General features: G+C 46.2%; 2 protein-coding genes across 8 annotated transcripts in view; both read left to right on the top strand.

Annotated features, from left to right (window-relative positions):
* The first annotated feature begins 118 nt into the window (after positions 1–118).
* On the top strand, positions 119–19,715 carry arhgef7a (Rho guanine nucleotide exchange factor (GEF) 7a). 5 transcript variants are annotated; one of them, XM_068572251.1, is made up of 23 exons: positions 119–227; positions 373–642; positions 3,248–3,331; positions 7,115–7,199; positions 7,315–7,448; positions 7,964–8,165; positions 8,456–8,544; positions 8,795–8,889; positions 9,026–9,121; positions 9,381–9,503; positions 10,250–10,388; positions 10,476–10,535; positions 10,641–10,787; positions 10,956–11,042; positions 11,170–11,248; positions 11,339–11,478; positions 12,709–12,930; positions 13,022–13,115; positions 13,438–13,527; positions 13,966–14,145; positions 17,842–17,941; positions 18,847–18,901; positions 19,005–19,715. In XM_068572251.1, exons 2-23 carry the CDS (start codon positions 478–480, stop codon positions 19,125–19,127), a joined length of 2,589 nt encoding a protein of 862 aa, XP_068428352.1. In that variant the 5' UTR covers positions 119–227; positions 373–477; the 3' UTR covers positions 19,128–19,715. The 5 variants fall into 5 exon arrangements, with proteins under 5 accessions (XP_068428352.1, XP_068428349.1, XP_068428348.1 ...); XM_068572248.1 differs by lacking the exon at positions 13,966–14,145; XM_068572247.1 differs by lacking the exon at positions 13,966–14,145 and having other exon boundaries at positions 11,170–11,254.
* Positions 19,716–21,575: 1,860 nt separating this feature from the next.
* Positions 21,576–27,269, top strand: part of sox1a (SRY-box transcription factor 1a) — a 69,939-nt gene continuing 64,245 nt past the window's right edge. For all 3 annotated transcript variants that reach the window (XM_068572462.1, XM_068572460.1, XM_068572459.1), the window contains exon 1: positions 21,576–22,586. The gene's annotated coding sequence lies outside the window, so the exon portion shown is untranslated. The remainder of the gene's footprint in view (positions 22,587–27,269) is intronic.

Here is a 27,269-nt window from a genome sequence, read left to right as displayed (position 1 = left end):
CACTAACCGACTGCTCGGACTGGCTTGTCCCTCATGTGTGATGTCATCCAATGGATGAGGCTGGCTGGCGGCTGCGGTGCGCATGTATGCAGTCCACCGCCTCAGCGCATCACGCACAACTGCGCCTGACAGCTTGCCAGGTTCGCGGGGGGGAAACACAGCGTTCAAGGGAGGAAACCAGACCTGCTGAATCTCCACCAGCCAGCCGTCATCCGCATCCACCCGAGGTATGGAGGGTTTCCCGCAGCCTCTCTCTCTCTTTCTCTCTCATCGACATCTCATGCATCATTTTTTTCTGTGTGGTGGTGATGGTGGTGGTGTGTGTGTGGAGGCGGGCGGGGGGGCTGATTATGTTTCTGTTCCAACACACAGATGACAGCGTAAAACCGGGGCGGTGAACCGTTCAGATACCCCCCAAACCAAAAAAGAAAAACCGCAGCCGCCGCTTTTGTTGGATCGGATCTGTTGTGACTGGACATGAATTCGGCGGAACAGACGGTGACGTGGTTGATTACGCTCGGCGTGCTGGAGTCGCCGAAGAAGACCATCTCGGATCCCGACGCGTTCCTGCAGACCTCCCTGAAGGATGGGGTGGTGTTGTGCAGGCTGCTGGAGCGGCTCAGCCCGGGGTCCACGGAGAAAGTAAGGGCACCATACACCCCCTCTTCCTCCTCCTCCTCCTCCTCCTCCCCGCTGCATAACCAACCGCCCGCCCCGTCGGCGCGTCTGTGCGCTGCCCAGATCCGTGAAACCGACGCGGTCCGCTGTCTGGCTCCTCTCTCTCTCTGCCCAGTGGTCCGTGAGGCGATTTCTTTTGTAGGTCACGGCAGCCCGGGGTATTGTCTTGCGGGGAAAACGGCGCTGTGTCACGCGGCTGCAAACAACACGCATAACATGTCAGCGCGTGCGGAAAGGCCGCTGTTTTCCACCGCGTATCGATCCGCCTGTTTCATCCCAGCAGGCTGAGATGTGACAGATGCTAGGAGCTATTAGAGCCACTGGGGGGTTTAATAATAATGGAGGCCTCGTTCAGGGTGCTTTTGGTGCAGGTTGTAAAACGCTCAACAGATCGGTGTCGTCGCGTGAAGCCCCTGTTTTAAATGTGCTGCTGTTCCAGGGCGATGTGGGTTGTGTGTCACTGCGTGTTGACACCAGAGATGAGCAGCTATCTGCACACAGAGAGCACAGCAATAATAAGAGTGGGCCGCCATTGACTGCAAAGGCACACAGACAGGAGATGGAGCCTCTCTCCATTTAAAGACACAGCGCAGTGTTTGTGTCTGTTGGAGCTCCATGGATGTGTTCCTCTGAAGGGGCTCAGGGCCGCCTGCACCTCCGTGTGAGCAGAGGAGAAAATCCCGCCTGTTAAATGGCAAACGTGCTCCTCCATTTTCTCCCTCTGTCACCGGCATTAAGGTGTTTAAACTCTGAGACAAAAGCACGTTATGGCTCACTGTTGTGCACACAGGAGAGGATAAGCTGAAACACATGAAACCAAGGCCTCGTCCTGATCAGTGAGGCAGAATCAGCCAAAACATTGCAGATCTGAACTATATGATCTAATTCGGTATACAGTAGGTTTTTAAACAATCCATTGAGACATAACTGCAAAGATTTAAACTTGGACAAATGGATTTAATGCCTCTGTCCCAACCCACAACAACATAGCCACGATCCAAATGGTGTGAATTTGACACAGTTGAGGTAAAATACCAAATCTCTTTTCAATGAGAACAGCTTTCTATAACTATGTAATACTCTAATAGTGACACATGGGCCAATATTCTACTTAAATACATATCTTAAACACATTTATGTGATACAGATTTCATTCATTTGCTGGAAAAACAATGTTGACTAATAAATAAAGATGTGTAGAGGTATGACTGCCCTCTAGTGGACAAACTATACACTGGTGACACTTCTCAAATGAAGCTCAAACATTTCATATCTGCCCGTACTTTACTCTTCTTGTTACTTATCAGACAACATAAACACTAATATGATTCATTCATATGTGATAAACGGACAATGGCTGATTTCTCCGTTGCGCTCTGAATAAATACTACAACCAGTAATTACTACAAGTAATACTTAACATTTTCCCCATGCTGTGCTTCACCTTTTCCCCTTAAACATTAACGCGTTGAGCTTCTGTAATGATGATCTAACATCTCTTCTGGTCGTTACTCAGATAGTAATATGGTGTGTGCGGTCCAGATGTGGCCTGAGCGGCACCGTATGGGGCCACAGCTGGGCCGACTGACCGTTGCAATCAGGATAAAATGGTTCATGAATCAGAGTTGATAAATACTGCATCGTGGTTCTTTCCAATTAGCTATAAGAGAAGAGAAACATAGAGGCCAGATAACAGCATCATAATGATGCTTCAATGTGTACATCACTTTAATATGGAAGCTAATGAAGGGGGAGCTAATAGATGAAGTCGGATCTAAATCTATATTACATTATAATGCATTAGTTGATTACATTTTGTATTTTATGCCTAATCTGAATGTGTAAACGTAAGTAATTAGATAAAGAAGAAGTTTAAAGTAGCAGTAAATACAAATATTCAAGTGAAGCACAAGTACCACCAAATGTTACTGAAGCATTTGACTTCATGTTTGTTGTTACTTTCCACCATTGTTCACACTCGGTTGCCATCTTTAAAGGTACATGATTTAACACTAAAGCAGTCTAATGTTGCTGTAAATAACATGATCATGAAGGTTGCAATGTTTAGCAGACTTTAAATGAAATGTATTACCTTACAATGAAAGGTCTTTCTAGCATTTGGTCCAACCATTGAGGCTTAATATTATATATTTGTTCTCTCAACATCTCCCAGTGTGTGATCAAATGAACCAGTATAACCATATATATATATATATATATATATATATATATATATATATATATATATATATATATATATATATATATATATATATATCCCGCATCGGTGGGGAGCTCGATCTCTATTTGCTAACGTCATTTCCCTCGATCCAATCCCAGCAGCCTCCTCCACGTCCCCGCTGCGGGATCCCGGAGCGTCAGGCCCGCTGCAAACACACACAAACACACACAAACACACGCACACGCACAGGATAATGTGTGAGGAGAAGAGAGCAGCTCCATGTTCACAGCGCTGATAAACTCCCAGGGTTCCCCGCGGCGTGAGGAGCAGGACCCGCGCAGCGCGAGCTGGACGCGTCGCCGCTAACCAGCGTTTCCGTCTTTCCAGATTTACCAAGAACCGAAGAACGACGGCGAGTGTCTGAGCAACATAAAGGAGTTCCTGAAGGGCTGCACGTCGTTTCGCGTCGAGGTAAGTGCCTCCTCAGCTGGGCTTTTCTTTCTTTCTTTCTTTCTTTCTCTTCTCGTGTTTACACCGCGCCTCGTCCGAGCTCCGCCGTGTGAAAAATGCACGTTTTTCACGAGGGGGAACCGACACAATAAACAATGGGCTCGCGGGGTGGTGAACGGTCGCAGCCCCCTGACAGAGAGGGAGGAGGAGTGAGCCACACGCGGGGGAACAGTCCTCCCTCGGCCCCGGGGGACTGGACCGAGCGAGCCCCGCTCGGTCCCGTCCCCCGGCGCGTCCCGCTCGGTGTCGGTGTCGGTGTGTTTGAAGCCTGGAGCAGCTGATGGAGCCGCTACACTGTCGCGTGCTGCTCTCCCGTCCGGCTCCATCGGGCCGAGAGGCGGCGGGCTCGTGTTGGTGATGCACGCAGAGCTTTGTCCTCGAGGCTCGTGCGTGGCTTTGTTGTCACAGTTGACACTGAGGCTTTGTGTACACATTTGTTGTTTTTAAAGAACCATTTTGGCACAGCAAGACAACACAGGAACATGGTTCTGCTCAACTGTGGTGCTCACAGCTTAATTATTATATGGTGTAGAGTTTAAACATGTCCTCTCCCTGGAAGAGCAGAGCTGCTGTGCATGGACATGTTTGGGTTGGTTGTAGTTGTGGCTGCTGTGGCAAATGGAGGACAGCGTGTTGTTTATAATGCTGTGTGTTGGCCGGGCCACAGAGGGGTCATTGAACCACCGGCTCCACAATACAGCTCAGTGTTCCTCTGCTTAGTGAGCGTGCAGCCACTAAAGGAGATGCTGAGATTGGGTGAGACAGAGCGATGTCATAGTAAGTGTGTGAGACCGTTAACAGGGGAGAAGAGGACATCCTTCATTGAGGAAATGGCACCTGTTTGTTTTTAGCTCACTACAGGGATCATCTGCACTTTTTATTGGTTAAGAATAGTCAAATCCCCTCCATAAACACTCTTTTATGACATGCTGAGGTACTGCGTTACGTCCCTGTGTTCAAATACATTCGTTTTCTTTTATTCGTGTGTGTGTGTAAACCGGACGCAGCCGGATTACAGTAGTTTTGGGACATGGCCGTCCTCCCGCTCGCCATCTGCGGAGCAAAGATGGATCTTCTCCAGAGCCCAGAGCTCTGCTGGCGCTGACCCCGGGTAGCTGCGGCTGCAGATTAGAGCCGAGGCCGCTGACATGAGAACGTCCGTCAGACAGACGCCGTGCTTTTGAGTTAAGCCGGGAGTTTGGCTGAACATCGACACTGCTGGCCCGTCCCGTCTGGATGTTTCAACCGGATTGATCGCTTTTAGATCTAATTCGGACGCCTCATGCAGATGAGACGCTCGTGAGCTCGCCTCGCACGCCGGCAGCTGCTGTCACTGACCTGTGACCCTCCACGTCTCTGACCACAGGAAGTGATCATGAGAGTTCCCATGACCCCACCGCTCCCTCTGAAACACTAACTTCACCCCGAGTCCACACCGACAATAATCACAGATCCATTGTTCTAACTTTCTGCACTAATGGGAGAGTTTGAATCCATTGCCTTTAAAAATATAGACAAGATAAAGCAGTTGTGTTGTACGTTGTACTACCGTAGTAGACATAAAGTGATGTTTAAGGCATGACATGTATATCTAGATATATAATAGATATTTATATATCTAGATATATATATCGAGATCTATATCTATGTAGTCCAACCAATGTAAGCACCTTTTGTTTGATATAACGACTGTAACCGATCATTAGGATGATGTAGTGTCTGTCCTAGTAACTTTGACTTCTCTTGGTGTAAATATATCGGCATATTTCTTATTACTTGCAAACCGTTTGCAGTCAGCGGCTCAGCGCTTCGTAGCGTCAGCAGCACTGCAGCCGTCTCCACAGAGCTGTGCCGAGAAACTGTCCGGGTCGATGCATCCAATCGGATGTAAAACATTCTCAAATGTCCTTACTGGCTCTAAAAGTGCAGTATCAGTCGGGCTATGATCTTAAATTCTTGCTTGTCTGTGTGTTTTTTTTGTTGTTGTCATCAGCAACTGAAACTCATGATCAGTTGAATTGCTGACTTACTTGTCCGGTGAAGAATATCCCATTGTCGGGTTTTAAACTGACAGCTTTGTCTGAATGTTTAGGATCATTGTCCAAAAATTGTGACATTGCTGTCCACTCTGTAAGGACGTGATCGCCCTCAGTTACTATTCAAAGTCAACACTTTGACCTCGTGGGTTCATACCTATCCAGTGTCCGTCTCAATGCATCCTGCGTGTCTTAACTCCCTCACTGGAGACAGCGGAGTACGATACGCATTAATATTTCATCAGTTTAGAATATGGAGGCCATCTCTTCCTCAGAAGTCAGATATAAATAAGTGTAGCGTGCATGGAGTCGTATCTGTAGTAACATGTGCAGGTAAACACTCCTATGACTCAGTCCAGCGCGTCGCTGCAGCTCGCTGAGTCACAGGGAGGTGGAGCCGGATCGTCTCCGCCCACTCGGAGGGATCGCGACCTGATCGTGATGCCGAGGCCCAGCGGACATGTCGAAACCTGACGTGACATGAATGCATGATCTGAATCATCCGTCATGTTTTTCTAGACGGGTAACTTTGTGTGTGCGCGTGTGAGGATTTGTGAGACTGACTTGAAGAAAAGTTAAAGTAGAAATACTGAATGTTACTCGCAGTTTCAGTCCCAGCGGATGTATTGACGGGTGAGGAAGAGGACGCGTTCGCATGGATGCTCCTCAAGGAGAGCAAGCATTGCAGTAGTTTGTGCACACACACACACACACACACACAAACACGCTCTTGCAAACACACTTTCACATATCCCCTGAGGACATGTCTGCAATCAGAGCGGAAGATGAAAGAGACTCGTATCTCACAGCCACTCAGCCTCAGTCTATCTGAAGCGAGAGCAGCCAATCACATGAGGCTGCTACACAGGAAGAGAGACGACGGCTGCAGAGACACAATCGCTGCCATTCATAGCGACCGAGAGGCTAGCGAGGGTCACGCTGACGGTGACACACACCGTGCACTTTTACTGCAATGAAGGGAGAAGGCTGGCTGCACTTTTGTCAACAAATCACATTAAAAATAAACAACCGAAAGGCGTCAACGCGTCAGTCTGTGTCTCGATGCTTTCTGACTTCCCTGCCTTGTCTGTGACACCCACACCTTGTTATGTCATTGTCATCACAAGTTTTAAACTTGTAAATCAAAAGTCAGAGTTGTAAGAACCTCTTTGACTTTTCACAGTTATGACCCCAATTATTGAACGTCAAATTCATCCGTGTGACCCGACACATTCAGTCAAACTCAAATAGGAGCGTTTGTTGTGGAATATTTTTAGCTGCGGATTAATGCACATTTAGTGCACTAGTGAGCATTTAGTGTGTGTGATTACCTTAAGATAAACTACAGTTCCCATGTTCTTTGTCATGAAGAAACATGTCACCCGTTGTACATCACACTTCTTTTAATGCGAGTTCTCCTTCACTTCTACTTGAAATACTCATTGTTGTTCATTGTATTTTCATGGGATTGTTGGCAATAAGAAAAATGCAGAATATAGCAGACAATATCTTTTGATTTGCACGTGACTCAGCCGGTACGGGAGTGATTGTAGCCGCTGCAGATGTGTTTGTGTCCGTGGAGTTTGTGTGTTTGGTCAACTATCTGGACAAGTGACAACGCGGCCCTGCTGCGCTGGAATTAGCGATTAGCTTTGAAAAGAGAGACCTGATGAAGGCTCTCTGGCTCGTGTTCTTCTCTCTCCTGCAGCCGTTTGAGGCCAGTGACCTGCTGCTCGGACTCAACTTCTCAAAGGTGCTGAGCAGTCTGGTTTCCCTGAATAAAGTGACTGCAGGTGAGTCAACATAGGTGCAATTTGTGTGTTTTTATGGGAGACAAGGCGAGTGTGTGGGATCTGACTGCAGAAACCGGGTCTGTTGTATGTTTCACGTCTTCTCTCTCGGTTCCAGATATCGGCGTGGGCAGTGACTCGGTCTGCGCCCGGCACTCTTCAGCGCTTCGCATTAAGTCTTTTGAGTCGCTGTCCTCTCAGGCTTCACTGGGCCGGTCCTCCAAGCTGCTGCAGAACCAGTTTCGCAGTCTGGTAAGGTCAACGCTGACTAACAACACACCAGAGCCGCTGAACCAAACCCACACAATACCAATTAGCAGCTGTGAACTACAAAACTGCCTCTGTGAAGCTTTTAATGGACAGTTTGTGATGAGGCGTGTCTTGATGTTTCAGTTCACGCTTCATGTTTGCGTTTAATTATTATAATCGACCACACAGGTGTGTTCAGTTGATTCTGGAGATGAGATTGAAAATCAACGAAGAGTCTCTTGAATGCACATAATCATGAACAAGGTGACAATCGCGGCTCGCTAATGCTAACGGGCTAGCACCGGCTGAAGCTCTCTGGCTTGTAAAACAACCTGTAGAAACGCGAGAATCAATGTGATCAAGTCTGATATGATAATACTCATTATGTAGTGTTTCACCTCCTGTTTCTTCTCTCTCTCTCTCTCCCTCTCTCTCTCTCTCTCTCTCTCTCTCTCTCTCTCTCTCTCTCTCTCTCTCTCTCTCTCTCTCTCTCTCTCTCCTCCTCCCACGTTCTTCAGGACATGTCAGAAAACAGCGGGCAGCAGCTGCTGGTCAGGGCGCGTTTCAACTTCCAGCCGAACAACGAAGACGAGCTCACCTTTGACAAGGGCGACCTCATCGGCGTGATCCGCCAGGAGGACGGCGGCTGGTGGGAGGGGACGCTGAACGGCAGGACTGGCTGGTTTCCTAGCAACTATGTCCGCGAGATCAAGGGCTCCGGTAGGCGGCTCACACGCCTCGGTCGCACATTTCAACCCGAACGCCGGCGTGTGGAGATTCAACATGTGATATGCTTTAGGTTTCAATTCCCCCTTAAAACTACAGCAATTAAAATCATCTTCCTTTTAAGATATTATTCATAGCCATAGGCCTAAATATTGGCAATTGGTCCAATTGAATGAATACATAATTAAGGCTTTGTTTTCGTTGCCATGTTTATTTTCTCTTCTCTTCAGATGTGATGCTCGGTAAGACGTATGAGCTCTGATCCTTTTCTTTTGTCTCTGCAGACAAACAAGTGTCCCCCAAGTCTGGCACGCTTAAGAGCCCCCCGAAAGGCTTCGACACCTCGGCCATCAGCAAGACGTACTATAACCTGGTGAGGACGCAAGTCGACACTTATTTAAAATCAGTCTTATTTAGCTGTTTTTCTCTTTCTCCAAACATGTTGAAATGACAGGATTCTGTCTCTGTTTGGAGTCCTTTATTTGATTTGTCTGTGTTTTAATCTATACACATGAGTGTGACACACTTATAAATACACGACAATGAAACTGCAATTAATTAATCCCTGTGATAATGAACAGAGCTGTTGTTCCAATAACTGTTTATTTCTGCTTCTTTTGTAGGTTTTGCAGAACATTTTAGAAACAGAGACAGAATATTCCAAGGACCTTCAGAGCCTCCTGACCAACTATCTGCGGCCTCTTCAGAGCATTGACAAGTATGACTCATTGACACATGAAGCACGCTGAAACCAGAACCAGGTTATTCTAGCGTGGTTGCTGTAACAATAGGATTACATCACACACTTCCCTCACAACACTTTTGTTTCCCCGCGTTGTGTCGTCTCCCTGCAGAATGTGCAGCTCAGACGTGGCTCTGATTCTGGGAAACCTCGAGGAGATCAGCACCTTCCAGCAGATGCTCGTCCAATCGCTGGAGGAGTGCACCAAGTTAGTCCCTCCCCACACACACACACACACACACACACACACACACACACACACACACACACACACACAGCCTCACTGCAGCAGCCTCATTGCTGCATGATAAGCAGAGGGACATCTAGTGGTGGGATGGATGTACTACAGGGATGTTGGAATTAAACCACAGACGAAAGAAATCGTCCTATAGTGTCACTTTTAGTCGAAAGCACAGACACACATTCCTTATTATTTTGCTGTTTCCTTGTCTGTGTTTTGTCTTCAGGCTTCCAGAGGGCCAGCAGAAGGTGGGGGGCTTCTTCCTCAACCTCATGCCCCAGATGAAGGCCCTTAATGTCGGTTACTGCTCCAACCACCCGTCTGCTGTCAGTCTGCTCACCCAGCACAGGTACGCCTGCACATCACCTGCACGAGGTTTCTCTCCACGGTGTTTTCAACCTGTTTTCATGCAACAGTCCACGAGAGAGACGAGCGAGGCTTTTGTGTTGCGTACACGAGGAACAGCTGTCGTAACAGCTTGTATTAGAAAAGGAAAACGTTGTATTGTTCAAGTTTATCTTTATTTTACAGTTGGAGCTGTAACTAGGGACGGAAAGTGCCCACTCTGCAACTTTTCATTATCAACACAATTAAATACAGCTGAAGGAGAGATAATTAGGTTAAAAAGCTAATTACTGTGAGTACAGGTGCAAACCGTTCCCGTTCCTGACGTGCATGAATAGTACTCATGAAGTCAAACACAAAACAGTTAGACCTTTAAGGCCTTGTGATCACAACTTTATGACAATTTCTGATTATTTTAGAGGATGTGACTTTTGCTGTGGAGGTGATTTAGTTATTTATTATTTTGTCCACACATCTTGACTCATATCCAGCTGCCTTTCCATCAAAGTTAATTTCTTCACGTTGCAAAGACAAAGGCAGCAGGTGAGCGTGTTGCAACGCGTCGCGTGCCCGCTAGCGTCCGCTTTAATCAGAGGTCTGACGTTCGGTGTGTTCATGAATCTGTCTTCTCGCCGGTACGAGTTCGCGAACAAATGCAGTTGCAAATTCTGTGAAGTTTTGATTTGCAATGCTGATTTAAATTAATGATGCATTTTGCGTCCCTGTCTCCGTCCGTCCGTCGTGTTGCAGTGAAGTGTTGGGGGAGTTCATGGAGGGCCGAGGAGCCGTCAGTCCCGGGATCCTCACCCTGACCACAGGCCTCAGTAAACCCTTCATGAGACTCGCCAAATACCCCAACCTGCTGAAAGAGCTGGAGCGCCACATGGAGGTGTGTACCTCGACATGCGTCTGCAGCGCTCGTGTTCTGATGCCTGGTTCACAGACAACATGTTTATCTTTTGTTCTTCTTCCTCAGGAGAGCCACCCCGACCGGCCAGACATCCAGAAGTGCATGGCGTCCTTCAAAAATCTATCTGTAAGAAGATCTGACTTCCTCCCCCGATGTAGCGAATATCCAGAGCTGAAAAGCAGATTAAATGACTGAATGAAAAGTCTTCAACAGTCCGTTTGTCTCCGTCAGGCTCAGTGCCAGGAGGTGAGAAAGAGGAAGGAGCTCGAGCTGCAGATTCTCAGCGAGTCCATCCGGCTGTGGGAGGGCGACGACATCAAGACCCTCGGCTCGGTGCTCTACATGAGCCAGGTCTTAGTCCAGAGTCCAGGCTCAGAGGTACCGACGCCGTCTAAAAATAGCACCTCCACTAAAGTCTGCCCAACCGGCTCCTCTGCTATGTTGATCCTCTTACTTATCATCATAAATATACAATGTTTTGGGTAAATTACATCAACTGAAGTGGCCTTCTTGCCTTGAGACTTCCATCTCTTTTCTACTCGTCAGGAGAAGAGCGAGCGCTACCTCATGCTCTTCCCTCACGTCCTCCTCATGCTGTCCGCCAGCCCCAGAATGAGTGGCTTCATATTCCAGGTCGGTAGCGAAGCTTTTGTCAGATCAATCCCTCCTGAATCTCCTCCGAGAGCCGATGTAGAGCTGCATCCCTCCGTCTAGTTTTGAACCTCGATAAAGTGGATCAACGGACATTTCTCTGTCGCAGGGGAAGCTGCCGCTGGCCAGCATGACGGTGACCAAACTAGAAGACTGTGAAGCGCACAAAAACGCCTTTGAGCTCAACGGTAAGAGTAAGTGAGGCGAGCAAAAAGGGTGTCATTTAGTTTAATTCTCACACGGCACACCTTCTGATCGATTGTCTCCGTCCCCTGCAGGTTCAATGTTTGACCGTCTGCAGGTGGTGTGCACCAACCAGCAGGACCTGCAGGACTGGGTGGAGCACCTGAGCAGACAGATCAAACACACGGCCTCCACAGGACCGAGCCACAAGCCCCTCGCTGTGCCCTGCCACACGGTCAGCAGCCAGTGATTACATTCCCTCACGCAGACGGTTTTCTCTCTGTTCATTTTAAACCCGCCGTGAACGCTGTGATTATATATGTTGATTTCTCACAGATTTCTTTGCATAATGCCCAGCAATCATCTACAATTGCTGTACGGCCCCGTGTGAAGAGGCTTATTCCTCTCACTAGAACGGCTGAATTGCACAATTGCATTTAATGAAGTGAATACGTAGTAATCAACATTCAGCCTTTCCCTTGTCTAAACAATCAACAATGATGGTCGTGTTATGGACAAAAGGACATTTGCATGTCGGTGGCTGCGTGATGGCGCAAGGTAACTGTCTGAAAAATCATTTCAAATCTAATAAGTTAAGGGGAATGTAACGTTATTGTATGATTTTTATGCTTATTGTAGTTTTTCCTCAATCGCCTTGGCTCAATTTTTTTTTAAACGGTATTAACATTCTTTAAACTCTATCGAATGTCTGCAAAATACAAACTCACGTTGCTCCATCACGGCAGTGAACCCTGCACATGTTTCTGATTTACAAATCTCTGTTTTGTTTTAATTCTACGTTCTTCTCACTCCGAGTGCGAGCTGCACGATGCACGATGCATCTCACTGAGCTTTGCACATGACCATGTCAACACAATATAAACGCTTTCTGGGGAAAGTCACTACTGTTCAATACTTTAATGCCCAGAACGAGGCTGTGCACATGTTTATGAATACAGTACATGTGTGGCATGTTCTGTAAACATAACATTACTTCATATAACGTTATAGACAGGGAAAAAACAACAACAATTTGTCATGTGTTGACTAGCAAGAAAATTTCGCTGTTTGACTTTTTTTTAAATTTTAAAATCTGAGCCAAATTAAATGATAAAAGCAATTTAAAAAAGGGAGGTGTCACTTCCTTGTAGAGATATTTTGTGCACCTTTTTAAATGCGAGTCGACCCAGAGGCCGACGAGAGACACTGCCCCTCCTCCAGGAGGTGACTCAGGTGAAGACATCTTGGCTGCGTTTCTCAAACAAAGTGATGAATATTTGCAATTTTCGAATGACCATTGTCGCCACTGTTCCTTTCTGAGAAGTACACACTGAAGGTAGAATAATGTACACACTGAAGGTAGAATAATATGGCGCATCACCTGGGTGTTAATCAAGCGTTCAAGAGAGAAAACGTTTGCTGGAGGAGTGTGATGACGCCCTCACCCTTGTGTTTCCCCCCTCAGCTCCCGTCTCACCCTCTCACCCCGTCCCGGCATTCGGAGGGGCGGGGCATGACGGTGGCCCCCACCTACCACACCCTGCCTCACCCGTCCTCCCATGGGACGTCCCACAGCACCATGATGTGGGGCCCGCTGGAGCCGCCCAACACCCCCAAGCCCTGGAGCCTGAGCTGCCTGCGGCCCGCACCCCCCTTACGGCCCTCTGCGGCCCTCTGCTACAAGGAGGCGAGGCCCCGTGTTGTCCCGCGCTCGGCGCTTTCTTCACATGTTCTGATGTGAATCGTCATGTAATTGTCTCGCGTCTGTTTGTTCTCAGGATCTCAGTAAAAGTCCGAAGAGTGTGAAGAAACTCCTTCCCAAGCGGAAGCCTGAGAGGAAACAGTCTGAGGAGGAATTCGCTTTGAGGAAGAGTATGTTCAACATCTTTCATGTTCATGTCCAGAGTTTGTGTTGAACTTAACAAATGCACCAAATGCATTTCCTCTCTCGGTAAACTCGCATTCTCACCGAGAGTTAGATGAGAACATCGATAACACTGATCTCTGCATGTGTCCGTTAAACATTGGAGAGTGTAACGCATCTTGTCGTCTCACTCACGGCAACAAATAGAAGAACTTTACTTCCTGAAGTGTCAAACTATTCTTTAAATGTGTGTAGACGCGGTTACCTGTGCTTCCAGGAGGTCGAGGGGGCACGAACATGTGAATTGACCTCCAACCGTCTCTTCCTCAGGTACAGCCGCTCTAGAAGAAGACGCCCAGATCCTGAAGGTGATCGAGGCGTACTGCACCAGCGCCAAAACCAGGCAGACGCTCAACTCCAGTAAGAAAACACCAACTCTTACTTCTGTAGAGTGTGTGCATGCACCAGAGAAGAGCGGTTCATACTGGCGCCGGCAGTCTTTGTCACTGTTCTTTTACTCAAAGCCTTTCTTTAACCCGGGTGCTCTGAACTGATCTTTCTAACAGTATCTTCTCCTCCTGTCTGTCTCTCCTCCACTCCTCACTTGTTGGCATTGATTTGATTTTCCTTTGAGTTTCCTTCTTTTTTCCTCCATAATTTGTTTTGTTTTCTCCATCCCGCATCTCTCATTGTTATTTTTATGATTGATCATTTGCGTGCTACGTATGCTACCTCCACCTTCTGCACCACCATTCCGCTCCTTCCTCTCTCCTCATTTCCTACTTCTACATTCGCAAAACGTCTCCGCCAATCTCCGCCCACCCTCCGCTCCAACCAACCAACCAACCAACCAACCAGCTTGGCAAGGCACCGACCTGATGCACAACCACGTGCTGGCCGACGTGGACCGGTCCTGCACGGACTCGCCGGGCCGCCGCAGCAGCGTGTCGAGGCCAGAGTTGTCCTCCGACCTCTCGGAGGACTCTGACTATGACTCCATCTGGACCACCCACAGTTACAGGATGGGCTCAGTGCCGCGTAAGAGCTGCATCTCTCACCAGAACTGAAGGACGCACGGCGCCGCCGCCGCGCTGTCCCGTAATGTAACGTACAGCGCGCTTACCTCTTTTACGTTATTCAAAGGAACTGTTTTTTAATTTATCTATTTATTTTCTATTATGTACTTGTTAAATCTTTTGTTAACTTATTTGTTTTATTTATTTATTTGAATGATTGTTGGTTTGAAGATGTTTTAAGCATCTCCCTGTTGCCTTTGCCACTTTCCCTTTTATGTGCCTCCTCTCTTTGTGTAGTTGTCATGCAGTAAGTGTTTGGTAATTCTTGTTCATTTATCTCGAATGTGACCGCTCCCCTTGTTCGACCATACATGTGGCAGACTCTCAGCAGGGGGTCGAGGGGTGTCGGGGTGGAATATATGGGAGGGATAACTATTGGAGGGAGAGATGGGGACTGAGCTTTTCCTGTCTGATATTCAGATGTAATTCAGGAACGACAAGTGTATTCTATTTACCATGTACTACTTCTCTCCAGTGAGTGTTTCCAGAGCGTGTATGCTCAAACATAGCACAGATACACACCACACACACACACACGCACAGGTTCAGGCACACACACGCATCCCTGCTGCCTGATAATACAGCGGCACGCAGATGAAACATCCAAATTCTTAATAACATTGCTGTTTTCATAATTTTTTTATCTTTGTACATGTTACTAAGCAGGTTTAGATTTAAGGTACCACACGACCAAAAGCTACTAAATACTACGAGTTACTTGCAAAATGTTACAGCTTGTGACAGGATAAGAGTCGGGATAAGATGGTGAATTTAAAGGGTCGGTTTAGCAGAAACACACTATTATTATTTGCCCCTTTTCTCAGATTTCTTCCACTCTGATACATTCAAAGTGAATAAACTTTAGTTTGTGGTGCTCCCAGCTTTGAAAAATGGTATTTACACCATTGTGTCTTTCCCCATTAATCTGGACAATCCAAAGATCTCAATGTCAACAGTTTCATTCAAACTAGTTTGAAATTGTCACCAAAACTGTTAACAGCGTTACCAACACGTCCTTTTAAAAGTTTATTCCTTCTATTCTGTGAGCGCCACAAACTAATGTCCTTGTGTTGGTTTGTTTTAGATGGATTTTTGGTAAACTGACCCTTTTTAAGTCATTCATTTTGAGATTTCATAGTATTGTGGAGTCCCTTAAGTATCATCCTGATCTTCCATCCGGTGATGTTGCTGTCCGTCAGTGGTTCTACAGGGTTGCATTTTTATTCAGATTGAAACCTCAAGTTAAGATTAATTTCAACCGTGCAGAGCAATCCAGCCTGACACAAACACACTGGTAACTCCTGTGTAAACAGCACTGTAACACAAATCAAATGCCTTTTGCTTCATGACTCCTAGTTAAAGGAATAGTTTCATTTTTGGGGGCGACGCTTATTCGCTTTTTTTCTGAGAGCTTGTTGAGAAGATCAGTATCACCCACAGACCATTTAAAACAACACTGCAGCCAGGAGCAGATTAGCGTAGCTTAGCAAACAGGATCATTAGCACTAGCACCGCTAGAGCTCACTGTATACAATAAACATGTGTTATCGCTGTGTATGTAAGACTCAAAAACCCACCAAGATGAATAAGAACAAAAAAATAGATGATTATGAAATAAATACTAGCGGAAAGAGACCAAGCGTGGTTGATTATACAGTAAAAAAAGCAAATGAGTGTAATCTAATTTCATGTTTCAATATTCTACTTATGTACCAAAAGAACAACAAATTACTTAAAATTAGCTTGTCTCCTCTGCTTGACGTCTTTACGCTAAGCTAAGCTAACCAAATCAACTGTAGCTAGCTACCAAGAGAACAACAAATTACTTAAAATTAGCTTGGCTCCTCTGCTGCCAGTCTTTACTCTAAGCTAAGCTAACCAAATCAACAGTAGCTAGCTAACAAGAGAACAACGAATTCCTTAAAATTAGCTTGGCACCTACTGCTTGACGTCTTTACGCTAAGCTAACCAAATCAACAGTAGCTAGCTTACCAAGTAGCTAGCTTACCAAGAGAACAACAAATTACTTAAAATTAGCTTGGCTCCTCTGCTGCCAGTCTTTACTCTAAGCTAAGCTAACCAAATCAACTGTAGCTAGCTCTAGCTTCATATTTGCTGTACATACATGAGAGTGGCACCAATCTTCTCATCATACTCGATAAAACAAATAAGCCTGTTTTTCCAAAAGTTTTGAACCGTTGTAGCTCTTCCTAGACTCTGACGATTTGCCCATGTTAGCTTCATGTTAGCTTAGCGCGACAACAAACACCGCTTTCTGTTACAACACTTGCACCTTTGCTGCGGCCTCACGCGCCAGACACGCCTCGCGGTGTCTGGCGCGTGAGGCTTCCCACGCTATCTCTCTGCATTAATGACTATTTTTATGAAGAAGTATTTTTCCAGTGTTGGTATTAAAAGTACAGGTTGGCCTCCACGTACAGTCGAGTGTATCTCCTCTTACAGCGAGCAACGTGGGCGACAGGTGGAATATATATATCGGTCCATGTGACAGTATTTACTGTGTCTGTAAGGATTCCTTTGTTGTGTTCATTATTTTGTTTACAGGTGTTTGTGTTTCTTAATTTATTTACATTTCTTTTCTGTATGTCAATGTTTACAAAATGATCCCTGGAAGAATCATTTATTTTCTATTTTACAGTTTTATTGCTCTGTATCAAAGTTTACACTGAAAATTATAACATGAAGTGTTCGAATTATTTTGCACAATCATGTAACGGGCCAGTGAGAAGGGAGGGGGGGGGGATAGAATCTGTTAATATCTGTACTTTTTGTCGTCTACCTAGAGTGTGTATGATATAGTCCTAAAGGTAGCCTTGAGTATTCAGTGTTACTGTAAAGTAAATGCTCATTCGTAGTGTAAACGCTCTCCTTTGGTGTTTTTGAAAGCATTGAGGGTAAAAAAAAAAATTAAAATAGAAACGAGAGACCGTGATTATACAGGAACTCAATCTCAGAGGTCTGTCAGAGTGGACTTGCAACACAAGAGCACACAGTCTCCCTTTCTGTACATATTAGTTGTCATGGAGCAAGAAAACAAAGTCCATTCTACCGTCTATGAGTATTTGAGCTAAGAATATCACTGTCCTTATATCATGTGCTATACTTTGTGACGGGTGTATTCTGTGGTTTAAGAAGTCAAACAAGGCGAGAAGAGACCGACTGTCCACGACCTTCGGCGTCCTCCGTGTGCTCGGACGCTGTCGTCGGTCCACACGCGTGACCGTGTCTTACCTGCGAGCGGCGCCTTCAGTGTATTTGTTCTACTCTGCTGAAGTGTTCAAGTCCCAAAATACGCTGTATTATGAGTTTTGAATAAATCTGTCATTTGATAGACGCTGGCATTCTGCTTGATTTGTGAGAACAGCAAATCTGTGTTGAGCGTGCAGAAGGAGGAGCCGTCACTCATCTCTGATTGACAAAGAAATGTGAATGAACAGATTTGTGTATGTTGTTGTTGTTGTTGCCCGATGTCTCCTCAGCCTCTTGTTTTCCTTATCACTTTGTCTGGCTCTTGTCTGATGTCTCATCTGTGCATGACTAACACGCTGCTGCTGCCGCTGGGTCCTCTCTCTTTAGGGTTCTGCTCTGAGGACACAGAACAGTACCGAGTGTTGAGCGCTCTTGTGTTTTAAAACAGGGCCGCAGAGGGACTCGGGGCTGCATGTGATCGTCCCCGGAGAGAGGAAAGTCCTGGCGGAGGATCCCCGTCGCAATGGACAGAGTGCTCTAGAAGAAAAGTAAGACAATAGAAACTTATATTTCTATCTCACGCTTATTTTCCTGATCCACATTATGAATTCAAGATGTTTTACTGTCATAAGCAGATAACAGATAGTTAATCTGTACAATGAAAAGCTTATTCTGCTCGGTCCTAACACAGATTTACAATAAACTTAAGGTAAAGAAATTAAAAATAATGCACAAAATATACAGTATTGCTTTGATAAATATGATAATAGTATTGATCATTGTATCTTTATATATATATGCGTTGCCACAACATTGCAATTTGTCGTAAACGTGTTGATGTTATTTGGGAGGACACTCTTAACATATCCATATGTTAACATATTGATTTAACATATCGTAAAGACCAGAACCGACGGTGTCCAAAGATGATTTGCTCTTTCTGAAGAGGGTCATAAATGTACAACTTTATGTTTTAAAAAGTCTTTCAGTCATTGTCTAAACCAGCGGGAACTAATTTTGTTACAAAACGGAGGAAAACAACAAAAAGTTGAGGCCTATTTTTTTTTCTAGCCTTTCTCACGGTGAATAAAGGCATCAACTGATCACACTGTGCGGTTACTGTCGTGTAGCTGATAGTTGTGAGTTGAGCCTTTGCTTAAAATGATTATAAAACAACAACTCAGTTGCTCTGTAGTCGAACCAACACGGCAAACTCCTTTCAACTTTGTTTCACGTCACTGAGCTAAAGGAAGCGCGTCCATCTTTTCAAGTAACACTCGCGCCCAAATGTGCAATGATGTGATTGTCCTCTTCCCCTGGGAAGTGATCCATTCCCAATGTGAGTCAAATGTAAGCGATGGGGCACAAAACCCACAGCCTTTGTAGTGTGAGGGCTGTTTGAATATGGACTTTTAATAACCAGCCCATCACTGATGGACTGACTTGTCTCCAGGAGCCTGGTGGACGTGGTGTACGGCCTGAGGGACGAGGTTCAGGAGCTGAAACAGGTGAATGCTTATGAATGGGATGTAAGGAGCATGGCGGTGTGATTTATCATATGTATATATGACCCAGTTCAGGGCGAATGACATGGCCTGTTTGTCCACACAGGATAATAAGAAAATGAAGCGGTCCCTTGAGGAGGAGCAGAGAGCGAGGAAGGATCTGGAAAAGGTTGTGAAGAGGGTGTTAAAGAGCATGAACGACCCAACATGGGATGAGACAAACCTCTGAGGGGTCCCGAGCATGAACGTGTGTGTGTCTGTGTGTGTATGTGAGAGAAGTACACACAATCACACACATAACTTAAGGTTGGTTGTGAGTAGGATTGAATCTGTCAGCAGGTCGTCGTGTGCTTGTTGGACATGGATGTGTTCACCACGGTAACATTCCAACACCAGCGAGGATGCTGAGTCACACACTTTGAGCCTCAGCGTGTCCACGACGTCAACGTCCATCATCGGCGTCTTCGGCGGTGGAGAGAAGTCCTCTCCCTCCGTCCGCAGTCATGTAACGCTGTCCAGTGGTACAGACGCGGTACTTTAATGGATGAACTTGAACCAAACCATTTCATAACCTCTTGTGTTATTTATTTTTTCTGATTTTACTTTTCCTCACTCGGGAGGTCAGGAACATTGTCGCAGGAAAATCAACTTTTGCGTCTGTTTTTATGATTGTTTTCCGTTCTTTGTCCTCTTTATTGTTTGACCACTTTGCAGTTTGACTTTCTTTCTAGGGATCCTTGGGAATTGTACAGATGTTGACATTGTACTGTATACTGTAAATACTGCTAAAAGATGAGCCTTTGTCGTTTTTGGGAGAAATAAACGTGTTCTTAAAAAAAAAGACTTTGAGTTGCTGCTAAATCTGCTTCAACAAGGAAACTGAGTCTCTCAGACAAAGACTCAGTGACTCTGAAGCAGCTGGCTGGATAGTTATTAGTGATGTTTATGTATCACCGCTCATGTCAAGCTGCTCATTGCTTGTGTACTCGAGTGTGATACTATTGTGCACGTTGTTGGCGTCATTCTCAACGACCAGAGCTGTTAGCGTAGCTCTTGACGTTAGCTTCAGCTGCTCTGAATGTTTTCTTGTAATATTTAGAATTAGAAGCAACTAAATTAAGTTATTTCTCAAGTTTCATGAGTCCCATCTCAGCCCCGTTAGATGGTTAATAAGTTATGTTTTCATTACTCCCAATCGCTGCGGAAGGCGTCCGCTGGTACGGTCACACCTACAAAATACATGTTTGCACTTCAAACTGCAGGAAGTAGGTTTGCATGTCAACGATATTGGCTGCATCTTGGCGTGTCCTCTCTGTCTGAAGCGACCGACCTGTTTAAATCTTTTTTTTTTTGTTGTCTCCTAATGACGCCAAGAATGTTTGATCCCATTCTGCTGCTGTTGGACCAATAAGCACAGGCGTCAACACCTCGTCCACTCACTGGAAAACCAGTTTCTTCTTGTTTCACGTTGAATATTACGTCTTTAAAACAAAGACACAACCCACTCATCTCCTGAAGCAGATCTCAGATAGAGCCAGGCCAGCGCTGTCACGCTCTGACCCTGTTCACTCTCAGTGTTCGGCTGGCCGACGGCCTCTTGCACGGAAACGCTGCCTTGCTCCTGGGACGCTGACCTGTGTCTCTTGGCTTCTAGATGTTATCTCCTTCCCAGGTGGAGGCGCATTAGCACACTAACTGTCCTTTCTTTCTTCTCCCGCTTTCCCCTCCGACAAACTTGAGAGCGTTCTTCTGCTTCCTGTCAAGGGTCTCGTTGGTGAGAAACTTTTGAATTGAAGAGGCAGGCGTTTATTATCAGCGTTGTGACCTGGCCCAGACCCTCTTCACTTCCTCTGCCTCTTTCTTCCTCCCCGGATGGAGTGACAGCTTGTCACTGTGGGAGCTCCACAATACGCCTCAGACTCCCCGACTATTGTGGAGCTCAGAAAAAGCATCAAGGTCTTCTTCTCTCTTCCGTTCACTCCTTTCTCTCTCTTTTCAAAGCAGAGAATCAATCAGCTGTACACACACACACACACACACACACACATAGGACTCACCTCTTTTCCCTTCCATCTGTCTATTCAGCAGCTTGTGATCATTTAGACTTGACATGTATTGTGAAAAACTGAGCTGCTCTGCCTCTTTCTTCTTCTCTTTTCTTTCTCTCCCTTTCTCTTTCAACTGTCTGTCATTAATGTCCAGGTCTTACAATATATGAACAGAGGAGAGGAAGAAAGCGAAGAGTGAGGGATGAATTGATGGATGGGAGGATAAGCACTCAGTGTCTTTTCTTTAAAGATTTGTTATTGTACAGTACTGTCTCCCAGTCATTTTTGGTTGGTGTTTCAGTCTGAAAGCCCGTCCACGTGCTCTTTTGTATGGGAAAGCAATAAGGCCCCATTGAATGAAGCTGAATGGACCTGCCATCCTTAGGGGCTGAGGCCTGAGGACTCCTATTCTTTAGCCCCCAATCTAATTGGAGCTGAAATGAAATGGAGGTTTCTTATGAAAATAGGCTTTGTTTGGCCGCAAGGCTGGTAATTCATAAACAATAAGCAGGGCCCCATTGTGTAGATAATAATATATTCATGCTGCTGGAGATGGGGAGAAGGCAAAGCGAAGGCTGAGGATATATAAGGAGGATAGGCAGAGACAAGGATGGAGAGTGGAGGGAGAAGAGGAAGGGGAGGAGGAAGACTCGGGGCTAATAGCAAATAGTGGGTCAGAGAAAATTGGTAATGGTTGGGTAGAGGCAGAGGACTTATTAGAGGAAGTGAAAGGACTAAAAGTGGATAGGAGTGAAAACCGAGTGGGAGTCGGGGTGGAAAATGATGGGAATAGACGAGATAAGAACGAGGCGAGGAGGGCGGGAGATTGGGAAATGGCTTCGAGTACCTTTAAGTCTACAGGTGACTGGTTGGGCAGCGGCGGGGGGAGAAGGCAAGTGAGCCAGAGTATCCGAAAAGTGGAATAGGTTGCACGGTGCAAATCTGTGCAGAGTTGAGAGCGGTGGAGCTGATGGAGGGGATTGGTCAAGTGCAGAGATGGAGCAGAGCAAATCAGTGAATGTCTCACAGGCGAGAGGGGGGAAGATGAGAGAGGAGACCGGTGCTATAAAAACTGACAGGAGGGCTTTCACCGGCTGGAGGCGAGACGGGCGGCGAGAGCAAAACAGGTGAGCTCTCACGCCTCACTGGGACGCATCGGCGTGGATCGCTCACCGCTATCATCTGTCATCAAACAGGTCACAGCTGCTTCCGGGAGATGATCCTCAGCTGAGTCGACACTCTGACAGAAGTGAACCTTTCTGTCTGGCGTCCTCAAACAGCGGGACAAAAAGAGTGCTGGACTTAAGTGCTGTGTGATGGACTGACCGAAGGGGACCCCGCCTGCTGCCTCTGCTCTCAGCAGCTGTTACTCTGCACATTACAGGCTCTTCACCGTGTCATGGAGGAGTGATTGCTTTTATTTTTACAAACTGTGAGGCTGGAGAAACCTTTTCTTCTGGATGCTACGAGGGAAATCTTGATTTTTATCCTTTCTTTGGTCAAATCTTTTGATGCAATTTCTTGGACAAAGTTGAGTGCCAGTAGAGGGAGACGCTGTGAATGACTTGAATTTAAAAACTGAAAGTGTAAACACGTTTGATTTGACGTTACTGCCTCAGAGATAGATGTCTTAACTCATGGTGAGTAAACCTGAACTGGCACTTTATTCTGGGCGGACTTGGAGTGTGTTTGTGTGCGTCTCAGGGGAGTGTGTGTGCGTGCTCCTGCGCAGACAGGAAACACTTGATCTGCATGTGTGCACACAGCAAGTCAAGTGCAGTATTGTCAGAAGTCATCTGCGTAGTTTAGCAGTGATGCTTCTTCTCAACTTGTGCTGACAACTGAATATTTCATTCATGATCGTTAACATCTCTTTGTATCGGAGTTATTTTGAAGGTTATGATTTACATGGGAAGATTAAAACTGTGTTGTACTAAAACAAATAATGGTGTAAAAGCCGTTTAGCTTTTCTTCACTAGTTGTTACAGAGGTGTGTCAGAGGTATTTACTCAGGTCCAAACGCGTGAGCCATGCGCAGTGTTTAGGTTGAGCCACTAGAGGTCAGTATTTATTAACATATGAACCAGAGGAGAAGCTGTGTGTGTGTGTGTGTGTGTGTGTGTGTGTGTGTGTGTGTGTGTGTGTGTGTGTGTGTGTGTGTGTGTGTGTGTGTGTGTGTGTGTGTGTGTGTGTGTGTGTGTGTGTGTGTGTGTGTGTGTGTGTGTGTGTGTGTGTGTGCATTAATTTATGCAAATTATTGGATCTTACCAATGCAATGATATAATCTTAACATTAAGGTGTCATGCAACAGCAAGTTAGTGTGACTTCTGTTTTTAATGCTTTTGGGATGTTTGAAATGTTTCAAATCATAATTTAACTTGCTTAATATCTTGCTCTAAAATCTTTAAAAGAAAGATGCAAACATGTTCTTTATGTTTTGGCCTCTGAACTGGAATTGAATCTGTAATTGCACGACACAGTGAAGGTTACACATTCACTTTCAATCGTGTAGTTTTTCCTGCCACAAGATGGCAATAACACATAAAGAAATCCCCTCAGCCTTCGTGCGTGCGTGTGTGTGTGTGTGTGTGTGTGTGTGTGTGTGTGTGTGTGTGTGTGTGTGTGTGTGTGTGTGTGTGTGTGTGTGTGTGTGTGTGTGTGTGTGTCTGCTCTCCACACGTATATGCATAGGACAAGATGCCTTCACATTGTGTTTTGCATTTGTTTGCCTCAGTGCTTTGCGTGTTTCTTTTCATTAACCTGCAGTTTTTAGCAGTTTTCAGCAGTTTTTTCGCGAGTATCTGCGAGCAGAGCTGGATGTTTTCCTGCTGGAGGTCCTTGTGTGTTTGTTGTGTTTGTTTGCATGCAGCAAAGTGGTTGCTGGCGGTGCTGGTCACTACAAGTGGCTGGCACCGGGAGCCTGGTAATCAGGCTGCGGGCAAACTGGGTGGCAGCGCTCCGACTGGTTTGCTGGAGATTATCCCAAAATTATCCATGAATTATCCCCCAGAATTACGCCATCCCAGTCAGGCCTTGTCCGTCGATGGGACTGGGAAGAGAGAGAGAGAGAGAGAGAGAGAGAGAGAAAGAGAGAGAGTGTGTTGGACGGATGTGTGTAGCACGCGTTGTCAGGGGGAGATTTGGATGGAGCGGTGTTGGTGTCTGTGTCATGGAGCGTTTATTTCTGCGTGTGTGTGTTTGTGTGTGTGTGTGTGTGTGTGTGTGTGTGTGTGTGTGTGTGCTCTGTAATGACTCTGGCAGTGTTGGTACATTGGGGTAATGAAGCATGTTAATCCACATCAAACAGCTATTAGCAGTAGATTTTACTCATAAAATGCTCCACTTACAGCACGAGGAAGCACACAAAAATAACACACATGCAGAAACATGTGTACTTTTTGAATTTGTAGTTTTTTTCATCTGTAGGCCAGTGCTTTGTTTTGTTTGTTTGTTGTGCCAAAAAGAAACAATTGTGCTCAAATCTAACGCAGCAGAACTTTGGCGTCCGGCTCTTTCTAACTAAACTATCATCAAATCCCTAAAAACCTCTCCAACAAGCTGCTGTGTAAATGTGTCCGTCAACATGTTCACGAGCGGCGTTCCTTCCCAGAGCTGAAGGTTTTCATGCCATTTGGAGCATTGTGTTAAACTCCTATCTGTGTGTGTGCTGTCGCTGCACATCGCGCGTCATTATGGTCCGCATGGAGGGGAGAGGAGGCAGCGTCTCCTCCTGCTGAAGCTCCAGGAGGATGAATGCTGCTGGTGAACCTCTCTGCGATAAGTGTTCGGTAAACGGGTCAGTGGATTGTCCTCGGAGGCTCAATCTGAGCTATTTTCCCTGACTGAGAACACAAATTATCCTCCGTATTCATCCCGTAAACAGACCACCAGCGGCGCAGACTGCACGTAGTTTGTTGTGGCTGTGTTTTGTGTGTTTTTGTGTGCTCAATCATCCTGTTTGCTTCCTGCTTTCGGCCGCGCGCACACGTGAACCTCAGTGTGGGATAACACATGCACGTTTCCACCGCCTCCACAACAAAAGCCCCAAAATGCAGCGGCGGCGCTGGCGAACAGATGAAAGCACAACTATTGAAGATGAGGGAAACAATTAGAGCGCATCACAATGAAACACACACCAGCCAGGAAGAGCCGAGCCCAGAGAGGCTGATGGGAAGGAGAGGCCGAGGCCGAGGCGGGGAAAGGTTAAGTACTCTCTCTTTTTTTGGATGCTGTACTTCCTGCAGGGCCTTGTTCCTTGACCCGCTGGTTAGGGGGGAGCGAGGGAGGGAGAAAAGGGAGAGAGAGAGAGAGAAGGGGGGAGAAAAGGCTAAAGCTGCATGTGAGGTTGCGAGGTGAGAGCTAAAATGGGAGGAGTATTTGCCTCTGGCTGATGGGGAACAATTGGACACACAAGAAGGGACACACACACTCGAACCAGAAACAAAAATGGACATTCTCACACACACACAGAGACACACACACACACACACACACACACTTAGAACTGCAGTCCCAGCAGGCTATGAACTTCAGTGCAGTTGTTGCCATGGCAATACTCCGAGTTGCTGACCCCCCGACTCCATTTTTCCTGCCGCTCGGCTATTGAAAGAGATGATTGACAAGTGTCCAAATGTCAGCCGACCCAGCCGGCCGCACAGATGGACGGGGGTGTGTGTGTGTGTGTGTGTGTGTGTGTGTGGGGGTTATGTTACTCATTCACTCACAGGTATGGAGGTGTGTGTGTGTTATGGGATGTATAGATATATAGTGTATTCATACATGCATGCAGGCTCAGAGTGTTGAGGCTGGTACTTGAAAATAATAATAATCACAATACAGTGTGTCCGCCCCCAAATCATAGGAATACAAGTCACCAGAGATGCACACATGTTGTATTTCTACACGCATGACGGCACAGAGGCTTCCCACATGAAGCTCCTGGTGAACGCTGCAGGCTCGTACGTCTGGTTTGTCCTCTGAGTCGCTCTAAAGCCAGTTCACTGGGAAGCTGGGGGCCTGCTGGGTATTGAGTTTTCCCTGTTTAGTGCTCTGTGCATATTTATGTGTGCAGCCCTGATGGACTGAATCTGCATAAATTCACTTATTTCTATATGAAATGGATGAACAAAAGCTTCCATGAAGCGGTGAGTCTGACACAAACCATGTTGTCTACGAGGCTTCTGCTTTATTTCTGTATATTTTCTCTCTCTACCTTCTGACTGTAGTTCCTGTTTCCTCTCTCCTCTCCTCATAGTTCCTGTTTCCTCTCTCCTCTCCTCATAGTTCCTGTTTCCTCTCTCCTCTCCTCATAGTTCCTGTTTCCTCTCTCCTCTCCTCATAGTTCCTGTTTCCTCTCTCCTCTCCTCATAGTTCCTGTTTCCTCTCCTCGTAGTTTCTGTTTCCTCTCTCCTCTCCTCATAGTTCCTGTATCCTCTCTCCTCTCCTCGTAGTTTCTGTTTCCTCTCTCCTCTCCTCATAGTTCCTGTATCCTCTCTCCTCTCCTCATAGTTCCTGTTTCCTCTCTCCTCTCCTCATAGTTCCTGTTTCCTCTCCTCGTAGTTCCTGTTTCCTCTCTCCTCTCCTCATAGTTCCTGTATCCTCTCCTCATAGTTCCTGTTTCCTCTCCTCGTAGTTCCTGTTTCCTCTCTCTTCTCCTCATAGTTCCTGTATCCTCTCTCCTCTCCTCATAGTTCCTGTTTCCTCTCTCCTCTCCTCATAGTTCCTGTATCCTCTCTCCTCTCCTTATAGTCTCTGTATCCTCTCTCCTCTCCTCATAGTTCCCGTTTCCTCTCTCCTCTCCTCATAGTTCCTGTATCCTCTCTCCTCTCCTTATAGTCTCTGTATCCTCTCTCCTCTCCTCATAGTTCCTGTATCCTCTCTCCTCTCCTCATAGTCTCTGTATCCTCTCTCCTCTCCTCATAGTTCCTGTTTCCTCTCTCCTCTCCTCATAGTTCCTGTATCCTCTCTCCTCTCCTCATAGTTCCTGTTTCCTCTCTCCTCTCCTCATAGTTCCTGTTTCCTCTCTCCTCTCCTCATAGTTCCTGTTTCCTCTCTCCTCTCCTCATAGTTCCTGTTTCCTCTCTCCTCTCCTCACTGTCTCATTGTCCGCCGGCTTAAAGGGATCGCTCTTATCTTGATCACCCACAGCAACACATTAACCTCTCCGCTCTTATCGCTACACTGGTCATTAGTGCCAAAACCCTTAACGTCCTATTGACAAGGGGTGTGTGTGTGTGTGTGTGTGTGTGTGTGTGTGTGTGTGTGTGTGTGTGTGTGTGTGTGTGTGTGTGTGTGTGTGTGCGTGCATGCATGCGTTGAATTAT

This window comes from Clinocottus analis, unplaced genomic scaffold, assembly GCF_023055335.1.
Source record: "Clinocottus analis isolate CAN_PGR_092001 unplaced genomic scaffold, fCliAna1.0.p SCAF_12, whole genome shotgun sequence".
NCBI lineage: Eukaryota > Metazoa > Chordata > Actinopteri > Perciformes > Cottidae > Clinocottus > Clinocottus analis.
This window is presented reverse-complemented; position numbering and strand designations above follow the sequence as displayed.